Source organism: Panicum virgatum, chromosome 9N (assembly GCF_016808335.1).
Source record: "Panicum virgatum strain AP13 chromosome 9N, P.virgatum_v5, whole genome shotgun sequence".
NCBI classification, from domain to species: Eukaryota; Viridiplantae; Streptophyta; class Magnoliopsida; order Poales; family Poaceae; genus Panicum; species Panicum virgatum.
Window position 1 is genome coordinate 24,442,221 of NC_053153.1, and position 12,304 is coordinate 24,454,524.

The 12,304-nt window shown below is 49.3% G+C and overlaps 1 protein-coding gene across 1 annotated transcript; it reads right to left on the reverse strand.

Annotated features, from left to right (window-relative positions):
* Positions 1 to 2,831: 2,831 nt before the first annotated feature.
* Positions 2,832 to 5,902, reverse strand: LOC120692610 (protein NRT1/ PTR FAMILY 5.3-like). Its single transcript, XM_039975977.1, has 3 exons — positions 5,620 to 5,902; positions 5,244 to 5,461; positions 2,832 to 4,397 (listed from the first exon to the last, which is right to left on the reverse strand). The coding sequence occupies exons 1-3, from the start codon at positions 5,747 to 5,749 to the stop codon at positions 2,967 to 2,969; spliced, it is 1,779 nt and encodes a 592-aa protein (XP_039831911.1). The 5' UTR covers positions 5,750 to 5,902; the 3' UTR covers positions 2,832 to 2,966.
* Positions 5,903 to 12,304: the final 6,402 nt, after the last annotated feature.

Consider the following 12,304-nt stretch of genomic DNA (forward strand, 5'->3'; position numbering starts at 1 on the left):
ACCTTTTCCGGCCGGGTTAACCAGTGAACTTTCCCAATCACGATTGCTACACATAGTCGTCGTCTGCCGTTGTTTGCTAGGGTTTTTGTGCCAAGGTGATGTGATCAATAGCTAGTAGCTAGTGGTAGTACTTTCAAGCAAGCAATGCAATGATAGCTTATAAGCAGGTACTAGATTATTTTGCTTAAGTAACGCAAGGAGCTTTATAACCAGACATCACATCAACTGTATCATTATATTCATCAGGAGCAGCCGGTACCCTTTTTCAACTGGGGTTTTTCTGGATACATGCATGCATTTGGTTGGTCCCGACGACAACATCCATTACTTTGTATGCCCAATTATTGCTGCTTGCACATATCCGCTCTGAATCCTTCTAGATGGGGAGTATAAGATGAAATAAACAAACACGTGCCTCCAAAGCTAGCAATTCCTGACTCTTCCAAGATGCAATTAATGCAAGCGTCGTCTGTGAGAGTGTCCGACTAGTAGCTTGTGTCACTGCGCGCACGCATGAGGCCGAAATTTTACGGCACTAGCGTTGAATTTTTAACTCCGGAGTCGGGACAAGTTACCATTCACTTTTACCGATCAGCAGATCGAATGAATGACAAGGACAGCTTGCTTAGCCGCTTGCTTGTCCCTACCGACGACCAACACTAGCGACTGGCCTCTCGAAGGTAACTACTCGATCGATCGGCTGCCCATTATATTCCCGGCGGCCGTACGCCCTCGCGAGAAGCTAGCTGTTAGTCATACCAGCTCGATCATCAGCTGACCGATGGTGTGCATGCGTTTCTAGTAGATGTGTAGGTCATGGATGCATCTATGACCTATCGACGCACCATCCGATCCGACCACGGCGACAGCCCGGCCCGCCGGCAAGTCCGCCGCCGTGCACTACCAAGGTCGACGGTCGTTGCACTGCCAGGCGGCTGTAGGCAGGCGAGAAACTAGTCTGACTAGTTGGCTTTGCCTGCGTCATCATGAAGATTGAAGAGAAGATCCCCCCGGCCCGTAGGTTCACCCTTTTTGTACGGTACTTCCTAGCTAGTACTAGTAAACGGGAAGTGAGAACGGGGAGCAAGAAGTAGCTAGGATCAGCTCACTAGATTAGTCAAAGGTGACTACGTATATTTTTTTTTTGTAGCTTTAGATTTATGTTTTTCTTCATATCTATAAAAAAATATACTAGCCTAGTGTGCTTTAATATTCACTGTGTAGTTCTGTTCATTTGGAGTCTAACGCAATTAAATTTTTCATTTTATGATTTTTATGTGATTTAATATGATTTTTCAAAACTGTTTTATGGGGTAATTTGACCGGTTTTAAAAAATTTAGGGGATAATATAGACTTTTTTCTATTTAATAATGGAGGGAGTAGCTAGCCTAGTGTGCTCGCAAGTCAAACGCCCGAGAGTGACACGCTGACATTGTTGCATGTCTGCGTCCCCCTAGTCAAAGATGTCCAGTACCATGGGAACGCAACCCGCGTTTTTCGCGCGCATGCATGGGGATGGGCCGAAGAGCCGGGGGGCCCACTGCCGGTCGACGATTGAGCAACTTGTTTCAGAGAAAAAACACGCAGGCAGGTGGCGTGCATATTGCCTAGCCCTCGATGTCACAATTTCGAAATCGTTATCTCAATAGTTGGACGAGCATATATATACTCCTATCTAATAACAGTACTACTAATAGTATGTCCCGAGATGAGCCTCGTCAGATGCAATGACAAATCCGCACGCGAAAGCTGCTACTCGCGCCGTTTCCATCCTAAAAAAGAATACAATTCTAGGATCCAAGAATTATCCGCAAATACTACAACACCAATCTTTTTGACCAGTTAATGTTCTGCGTGCGTGCATGTACACAAGTTAATTTGGGGCGGAGAAAGTATATATGTGACTGAATATTCTAGAATTTAACGGCGTTGCGTTTTCAGTGATAGACACTCTTGATGATTTGTTGCCAGTTCAGTCTTCGAAGATGCTCATAGCGGCAGGTTTTGCGTACGTGCGTTCATAGAGATATGAGTATGTGTGTGCTGTGAGTATCTGAGTTATACTGTGTAATCTTAAAAAAAATCTTCTTCTGGACAGAGGGGGAGTACGTTGTGCACAATGTCATCACGGTTCACACTTCCCAGGCCAGGACCCAGGATATACCGGCACATGCCTTTTTGCTTTGGCGAATGGGTTTGTCTAGATATTTCTTGCTACCAACTCTGTCATATCTTAAACCATGTAATATTGTAATCTAGTTAATAAAGAATATGTATAGTGCAACCTATTATGTTTTACATATAGAGTTTGACGATATAAGACTAGTCGTACAAACCCAGCAGAACTATATGTGATACAAGAAAAAAAATGATGAAATTAACCACCAAAACCAAAGCACTCAACTAAGAATAATGTAGGCAAATACTACCTACAACACAAAAGGCTAGATTTTTACATTAATTTGAGAAAAAAAGAGAGAGAAAGGACGGGGGCAAAATTAATCAATAGGTACGGTGCATATCGCGAAGTAAAAATCAGATGGTTTCGAATTTAACAAATTTTGTTGTAGAAAAAATATATCAACAGATATATAGCGAAAATGTTAGTGAATGGTGATTGCCATGTGTGGCAACAGGGCAAATTGGCAAGGCGCGTGCGAGTAGCTAGCCCCGTCCGCCATCGTCGTCTTCACGCGAGATGTTCTTGTCCAAAGGGATGCTTTCTCAATGCTAAGAACTACGTAGTTGAGTGTGCTTACGGCCATACTTGCCCAGGATCCACCCTCGCGCGAAACTAGTTGGATGCTTGGGACAAGGATATCCAGCGGGGTTGATTATCTCATGATTAACCAATTAATAACTGAACTAGGTCGCAAACAAAGTAGTAGTACATTGGTATCGTCCTCCTAATAGCTGATCGAATTAAACATTCAAGATAATTGCTAACTCGGCTACTAAATTGCAGTCACGGCGCCACCGGCGCCGGCTCCGAGTGCACTCTCGCCGTGACGGCGATCGCCTCCGTGGACTCCGCCCTGTACGAGTACCTCCAGCTCAGCACCACGAACGCGGCAAGGTTCGCCGCCGCCAGGACGGCGAGGAACGCGTAGTAGCAGTCGAGGCGCGACGCGTTGAGGTCGTTGGCCACCCATGGCGTGCCCCTCCCGGCCGTGACCCGCTCCACGATCGACAGGACGGCGCTGCTCAGCATGCTGCCCACGCCGTAGGCCGTCAGGGACATGGCCGTGCCCAGGCTCTTCATGCTCTCGGGGGCCTGGTCGTAGAAGAACTCGATCTGCCCCACCACCAGGAACGCGTCGGCGGCGCCCATCAGCACGAACTGCGGCAGCAGGACGAAGATGGTCAGCGGCAGCGGCCGCCCTTCGCCCGCCGCCGCGTGGCTCCTTGCGAAGCTCAGCCGGCGGCTCTCGACCGCCGCCGTGGCCGCCATCGTCACGACCTGGAGGAGCAGCCCGGCGCCGATGCGCTGCAGCAGCGTGATCCCGCGCGGGTCCTTGGTGCGCCGCCGGACGGCGGGTACGAGGGCGCGGTCGTAGACCGCCACGCAGACGAGCATGGTCAGCGTCACGAACGCGCCGAGGCTGGCGGGGGGAACCTGGAACGCCGCGCCGCGCCCGAGGCGGCGGTCCAGCGTCACGCCCTGCCGGACGAAGAGCGTGCCCACCTGCGCCATCAGCGCGCACGGCACGAACATGGTGGCCAGCAGCGGGACCAGCTTGGCGATCTGCTTCGTCTCCTCCACCTGCGTCACCGTGCACAGCGCCCACCCGGGGGCGCCCTCCGCCTTGACCGCCGCCTTGTTCAGGAACCTCATGGAGCTCGTCGCGCCTACGCGGAACCTCTTCCTGCTGGTGTAGTACCCGGGCTCCACCTCGTGCAGCTCGCCGAGGTCCCCGGGCACCGCGACGCGGCATTTCCACACGGCCGCGGCGACCACCCTGCCCATCCTCGTGATCGGGCTGCCCTGCGGCAGCTTGTGGCGGTACAGCGGCGTGCCGGCGAGGAAGACGGCGACGGAGGCCGCGAGCGCGAGCGTGGGCACGCCGTACCCCCACGACCAGCTGACGTTGTCCTGGAGGTAGACGAGCACGGTCGTGGAGAATAAGATGCCCGTGAAGACGGTGAACATCCACCAGTTGAAGAAGGAGAGCTTCCGTAGCCGCTCCGCCGGGTGGAAGTCGTCGAACTGGTCGGCGCCGATGGTGGAGATGTTGGGCTTCGTGCCGCCGTGGCCCAGCGCGATGGTGTACAGCCCACCGAAGTAGACGCCCAGCTGCAGGGCGGAGGCGCGCGGGCAGGTGACGCCGGCGCCGGCGTCGCAGGGCGGCGGCTTCAGCGCCGGCACGGAGACCGCCAGCGTCAGCAGCAGCATTCCCTGCGTTTGTTTCGGCAATTCAGAGACGTCGGAAACTGAAGGAATCCATGTTGCGTTTTCGCGGCCCGGCCCGGCCCAGCTGCAATTTTTGACGAGACAGAAATCTCATGCGGGGCCGTCTTTAGTTAGGCTTCGCAAAAAGACTTACATGGGCTAGCACTTGTGTGGTTCTAGTAAAAATTTAGGCCCAACTAGCGGCCCCAACAGCTACAACAGGTCAACCACACATCTCTGAAGTCTGCTTCTCTGAACTTTATTTACTGAAGAAACTGTCATATTCAGATATTCACTGTCGAATTAGAAGCCTCTCATGAATCATACTTGCTACTAATCTTGACTTCAAAAACAGTTCATCAGAAAGGCTCCAAACAATTCCCATCCTACGTTAATAGAACAAAGGCCACATCGTGCCTCAACTTACTTTTGTAGCTACATTAATTTCTTCTAGCAAAATTAATAGTTGGTCGTCAACCTGCTGTTGGAATGGAAATGGTCCTAGATCCATAACAAGAATCAAACAAGGCGGCAAGGATTTATTGCCAAAATGACTTAGTACCTAGTACTAGTATCTAAAAGAAAAGACTCGGTTGCTTTAAGTGTGGAGCTAACGCTTTGTCGTCCTGTACTCCCGCGGTAAAAATTCGAGATCTCACTATTATTTGTTGCTGTTGTAATTTGCTGATGGCGAGGAGTAAGTTTTCTCTTTCAGAATCTAACGGGGCATCGCGAGATCTCATATATACCAGCGCACCTGTGCACTCTTACGATATTTACCTAGTGGTGGCAGCTGGCGAGGTAATAATTGAGCGAGGGAAAAAGGATTTTACTGTATCTATGTCCCCGTACCATGAGGTAGACGGCGGATCCGGCGACGAAGGTCCAGTAGCGGCCGAGGTAGGCGTCGGCGACGAAGGCGCCGAGGAGCGGCGTGAGGAAGACGGTGCCGGACCAGTTGGTGACGTTGTTGGCGGCCTCGACGGTGCCCTGGTGCAGCCGCTCCGTCAGGTACATCACCAGGTTCGACGCCACCCCGTAGTAGGCCATCCGCTCGAACAGCTCGTACACTGCGCACAGCGGATCCGATCCGTGGGCAGGCGGTCCAAAGCAAGCAGGCAAATCTCGCGGAACATCGCCGCCGGCCAGCCGGCCGGCCGGCCGGAAATGAGACGCCCAGGCGGCGCTGAGCCTGATGATGCAGGTGCAAATAATGTACAATGCGTACCGACGATGAAGGTGCAGGCGGTCCAGCCGCCGCGCTTGGAGCGGCGGGCGGGGTTGCCGCGGAGGTCGACGGAGCCGTCCTTGGTGTAGTCGTCCCCGCCGCCTCCTTCTCCCTCGCCGCCGTTCTCCATTCCAGCAGCAGCAGCAGGAGGAGGAGGCTCTGAGAGACCGGTGTGAGAGCGAGCTAATCCTGCTGCGCTCTACGGCTCTGGCTCTGGCTGCGCTCTACAAGAGCAGCTCACGGCTAGTGCTTCTGATGCTGCATTAAATCCATAGCAGCCACGCGTGCCCTCCTACCGGTCTGCGTCTCTGCGCACCCTTCATGTTTGCATTGAAGCCATTCGCTGCGCTGCGCTCTTCAATATGCACACTGGCATTTACCACGATGCCCTCGGCAACGACGGAGTGGCCGGTGCTAGTACAGGCTCTGGCTGCATCCTAGTAATTCGCATGAAGTACTAAGATCCTGTTTGGCTGGGCTCCGCCTCCGACTTCTTACACGGAGTCGGAGCCCTGCCAAACGGTAGAAATTGGAAGGGTTTCGGTGGAGAAGCCCCTGAAAACCCAGTGAGTGGAGCCGTCGGAGGGAGCGGGAGCCAGGAAAATGTAGCTCCAAGCGGCTCCTCCGACTCCTCCATGTCGACTGCCCCCTTTACCCCTAAAGTGTGGCGCAAATGGAGGTAACTTCGCGCGCTCCGCCCAGGGCTGGCCCTGTGTTTTTTGGGGCCCGAGGCAAAACCAAAATTGGAGGCCCCAAATAAACAAAACCTTCCAACTAGTTTATATCAGTTGCAAAGTTTATTTCGATGCATTATAAAAAAATTCTTATGGTGAAAACACTTGCATATAAGTACATCAAAAGTATAACTGGCATCCCTAATCCCTATCTCTTGAATAGATGAAAATCCTACTAAAGCTCTTTAGAACAAAAGGAAACAAAGATTACAATACTGATTGAGATTTTATAGAAAAAAAAGAAAAGGATTATGCAAAAATATGATACTGAATCGAGCGCTAATTAGTTTGGGAATTGGGATCGATCCTTCCTACCTTCCTTCAGGCATTAGGGCCTTAGGGGAAATCAGTCTGCTGAGAGTGAGGGAGCAAGGGGATCTGCGATTTGGGTGCGGTTGTGGCGTCGTGCATACTGGAGAGAGGCGGTCACACGAAGAGCTGAGGAGGAGCCGAGGAGGCGAACAAGCATTTCTTTTTTTTTATGGAGAACAACTGAACAGGCAGGCGTTCCTCTCGGAGGCTTCGCTAGGAAGAATGGAAGATGGGTAGGCCTCAGATTGTTTGCTTTTTGTTGGGCTGACAGCATATCACAATTTGAACCTTCGTATATACAAACTACAGTTCGTCGAACACACACACTACGTACATGCGTACATGACTGGGGGCCCCTGCCACTTGGGGGGCCAGGGCGGCTGCCCCGCCTGCCAACACTACAGGGCCGGCCCTGGCTCCGCCTCCTCGTGGCGTCCGGTCGCTACTCCGCCTTCGACGTGCGGCGTAGTGGCGCGGGAGGCCGGGCGGCGGCGGGCCACGACGGGAGCCCACGCGGAGGACGGCGGTGCCGCGGCAGGAGCAAGAGGAGGAGGCGCGGAGCGGCTAGCGAAGGGTCCAGTGGCGGAGCGGGAGGGGGGCGCAGGTGCCGGCGCCACCGTAGTCGAGCAGGAGGGGGTGGAGGTGCCGACAGCGCCGGGGCTGAGCGGGAGCAGGGGCGGAGCTGCCGCTGGCGCTGCGGCCGAACAGGAGGAGGTGGCGTGAGGAGCTGCCGGCGGCGCCGCGCCAAGTAGGAGGAGGGGTCGGAGCTGCTGGTGGCGTCGTAGCCGAGCGGGAGAAGGGGGCGGCGCTGCCGGCGGCAGCGCGACCGAGCAGGGGGGCAAAGCTACCGGCGGCGCCGCAGCCGAGCAGGACGAGGGGTGCGGAGTGGGAGAAGGGAAGAGCGAGGGGAGAAGGGGGTTGGAGGCATCGGCATCGGACTCAGATTCGGTGACATTGTGAAGCAATGTCACCGAGTACTGTAGTTGTAACATTCACCCCTCTGGAAGCCGTCCATCGCGGGATCAATGGTTAGATCTCTGTAAACAGTATATTTGGTACAGTAACAAACAGTACCCGGGCAACAGTAGCGAAAATACTGTAGAGACGGTACTGTATCGAAACTGTTGCCGGTACTGTTTTTACTGTAGCGTATATACTGTTCATCAGGATCTAACCGTTGGTCCCGCGATGGACGGCTTCAAGAGGTGTGAATGCTACAGCTACAGTACTCAGTGACATTGCTTCACAATGTCACCCAATCTGAGTCAACCGGCATTGGAGAGGTATTGGCCTGTTGAGCGCCAGGAGGAAGAAAGGATAAAATTGAAGGTTTGAGGGCTCCAAGAGGTAAAATCTAGGCTCCTGGTGGTAAAATCTCCAGTTTTAGGTGGTAAAATCTAGGCTTCAGGCTGGTAAAATTGTAGGTTCTAGGTGGTAAAATCGTAGGTTCCAGGTGGTAAAATCTCAAGTTTTAGGGATGTAAAATCGCATGACCAAGGCAGGTAAAATCGCAAATTCGAGGCTGGTAAAATCTTAGGTTCAAGGCTAATAAAATGTAATTTCGGGGTGGTAAAATCGTAGGCTCGAGGCTGGTAAAATCTTAGGATCCAGGTTGGTAAAATCGTATGTTCCAGGTGGTAAAATCTCAAGTTCTAGGGAGGTAACATCTTAGGTTCTAGGGTGGTAAAATCTTTAGTTCTGGGGAGGTAAAATCGCAGGTCCACGACAGGTAAAATCGTAGGTTGCAGGTGGTAAAATCTCAAGTTCTGGGGAGGTAAAATCGTAGGTTCGAGGTTGGTAGTTCTAGGTGGTAAAATCGTAGGTTCCATGTGGTAAAATCGTAGGTTCCAGGTGGTAAAATCGCAGTCCAGGGCAGGTAAAATCGCTGGCTCCAGGTGGTAAAATTCTACTTCCAGGTAAAATCGTAGGTTCTAGGGAGGTAAAATCGCAGGTTCGAGGATGGTAAAATCCAAAGGCTCCAAGGCTGTGTTTAGTTGCGAAAAGGATGCGAAAAGTGTTTGCGAAAAGCACTGTAGCACTTTTCATTTGTATGTGGTAAATATTGTCCTACCATAGGCTAACTAGGCTCAAAAGATTCGTCTCGCAACGTACATCAAAACTATACAATTAGTTTTTTTATTTACCTATATTTAGTACTCCATGCATGGGTCATTTGCTATATTTAATGTTTCGATGTGATTTCGATGTGATGGAAAGTTTGGAAAGTTTGGAGGAGTTGGGGGGAACTAAACACAGCCCAAGAGGTAAAATCTCGAGGTGGTAAAATTGTAGGCTCCAGGCTGGTAAAATCGCAATTTCAAGCTAGGTAAAATGTCAAGTTAGGGGTGGTAAAATCTAGGCTCCAGGCGGCTAAAATCTTGGGTTCGAGGTGGTAAAATCGTAGGTTATAGGTGGTAAAATCTTTTGTTCTAGGGTGGTAAAATCGCACTTTCTATGCTGGTAAAATCTGAGGTTCGAGGGATGTAAAATCAAAGTTCTAGGGAGGTAAAATTGAAGGCTCCAGGAGGTAAAATTTTGAGGTGGTAAAATCGTAGGTTCGAGGGTGGTAAAATCGCAAGTTCTAGCCAGGTAAAATGTCAAGTTAGGGGTGGTAAAAATCTAGGCTGGTAAAATCTTGGGTGCGAGTTGGTAAAATCGTAGGTTATAGGTGGTAAAATATTTGGATCTAAGGAGGTAAAATCATAGGTTCCAGGCTGGTAAAATCGCAAGGTCTGGCCAGGTAAAATGTCAAGTTAGGGGTGGTAAAATCTAGGCTCTGGGCTGGTAAAATCTTGGGTTCGAGGTGGTAAAATCGTAGGTTCTTGGTAAATCTTTGGTTCTTGGGAGGTAAAATGGCACTTTCTAGGCTGGTAAAATTTGAGGGTCGAGGCATATGTCAAGTTAGGGGTGGTAAAATCTCAAGTTCTAGGGAGGTAAAATCGTAGGCTCCAGGAGGTCAATTCTTGGGTTCGAGGTAAAATATGAGGTTTTACTATGGTAAAATCGCTTAGGATAGGGCTAGTAAAATCTAGGCTGGCTGGTAAAATCTCAGGTCCTAGCCAGGTAAGTTAGTGGTGGTAAAATCTAGGCTGGTAAAATCGTATGTTTGAGGTGGTAAAATTTCAAGTTCCAGGGAGGTAAAATCTTGAGGTGGTAAAAGGTTCGAGGCAGATAAAATGTCAAAGTTTCGAAAAGGTAAATTCATTGGTTCCAGACTGGTAAAATCGTAGGTTCTAGCCAGGTAAAATCTCAAGTTGTAGGCATGTAAAATCGTATGCTCGATGCTTAAATCTTAGGCTAGGGCTGGTAAAATCATAGGCTCCAGGCTGATAAAATCATAGGTTCTAGCCAGGTAAAATCTTAAATTGCAGGCAGGTAAAACTGTAGTCTCAAGGAGGTGAAATCTCAAGTTGGGAAGAGGTAAAATTTTAGGTTGAAGTCTGGTAAAATGTCATGCTCGAGGAGGTAAAATCGTAGGTTTCAGTCTGGTAAAATCATGTGCTCGAGGCAGATAAAATCTAGGATGCTTAAATCTTAGGCTAGGGCTGGTAAAATCGTAGTCTCCAGGCTGGTAAATTTGTAGGTTCTAGCCAGGTAAAATCTTAAATTGCAGGCAGGTAAAATTGTAGTCTTAAGGAGGTGAAATCTCAAGTTGGGAAGAGGTAAAATCTTAGGTTGAAGTCTGGTAAAATGTCATGCTCGAGGAGCTAAAATCGTTGGTTTCAGTCTGGTAAAATCATGTGCTCGAGGCAGGTAAAATCTAGGGTCGGGTAAAATCGTAGGTTAGGGGCGGGTAAAATCTTAGCTTCGAGGTGGTAAAAACTTAGGTTTGAGGCAGGTAAGATCTTATGCTCGAGGCTGGTAAAATCGTATGTTCGAGGCTGGTAAAATTGTATGTTCGAGGCTTGTAAAATTGTAGGTTCGTGGATGGCAAAATTGTAGGTTCTAGGCCGATAAAATTGTAGGTTTCAGCTGATGCTGGTGAAATCTTAGGCCGAGGCTGGTGATATCTTAGGCCGAGGCTGGTGATATCTTAGGCCTAGGCTGGGAATTTTCAGTCCGTCGGTTTCCCCTGCCTCCCCGTGACGGTCCTCTGCCTCCCCGCGCCGGTCTCCGAGACTGATGGCCCCCAAGCGCACAAGACTGGTGGAAGATGATCCGCAAGAAGATGAGTCCGAGGATGGGTCTGAGGATGGGTTTGTGCATGGGTCTGAGGATGAGTCTGGGGATGGATCTGAGGATGAGTCAGAGAATCCGCAACAAGAAGATTCTCAGCAACAGGTACCCAATCTTACTCCCAAATTATTTCCTAGTTTAATCTATGCAAAATTAGGTATAGGACACTGCAATAATATGGCATTGGCCACAGGACCACAGGTATCCAATCTTTCTCCCAAAACTGATGGTAGTCAGGTCCAAGAAAACATAGGCTACAACATGTTCACTTGTGACCTAGTAATTTATAGATTTTGGTAGCATCCAGATAGCCATATGTGGCTTGAATCTGTGATTTTCTTTTGCTTGACCTGCTGAACCATATGATTGGTCCTGGTGGCTGACACTTGGCGGGCAATATGTTCATTTCTGATATACATAAAAATTCAGCTAAGTGATAATGTCCATGACAATTTTCTCAATAACTAGACGTTCATTATGCTACCTTGTTGTGTTGGTTGGGAAAATAGATTTCCTCAGAAAAATCTTAATCTTTTGCAGAGCTATGAAGAGGAGGATACTAAAACAGGCAAGAAAAGCATAGATTCACACTGTGAACCTAATGCCATTATTAAGGCTGTTGAATGTCTATCAGCGGAAGCAAAGGATTTTGTGAAAGATTGCGGTTTTGGTGGCATTCTAGAGATCAATGTTACGAAGCTTTGTTCCATTGAGGCAATCATGGTCATGATGGACAAGTACGACGTCAGCTCTGACGATGAGTCATTCACAATTGTTATTTCCAATGAGAATCAAATAAAGGTCACATCTAAGGTAGTGCAACGTATCCTTGGTATCCCTGCTAGAGATTTATTAATGGATGACAAGAACTGGAGCAAGGAGTACTACAACTTTTGGAAGGTGCTGAAAGATAAGGGATATGATTTAGTGAGTCGCGTTAAATCTAAAGGGAAAATGCAAGACAACAAAAAACTCCCTTACAGAGAGTTATTGCGGTACATAAAATCTGTCAAAGATAAGCGTGAGCAAGCCCATGCTTTCTTCTACATTGTGCTATGCATGCTGCTTCTAGCAACGACGAGCAATGTTCTAACTGCGCAACATGTGGGGATGTGCTCTTACATTGATAGCATGAAAAAGTATAATTGGTGCAGATATGTTTGTCAGGATCTGAAAAATAAAATCACTGCATGGAAAAAGGGTAAAAACACCATCAAAAATCTAGGGGGTGCGGACTTCTGCTGTTGGTAAGTGAGGATCTTTAAAACAATATCTTTTACGAACATGATAAAAGTTGTGCTTTGACCAATTGTGCTGCTTGACATATATGTTTGCTTGAAACTCTTGAGCCGCAACCTGGGCTGGAAGAAACATCGGCTGATCCACTCATCAAACGCTATGATGACAAAAAAATTGAAAACCTGGTAAAGAATATTAAGGATACAATGAATGTCAGACAAGAG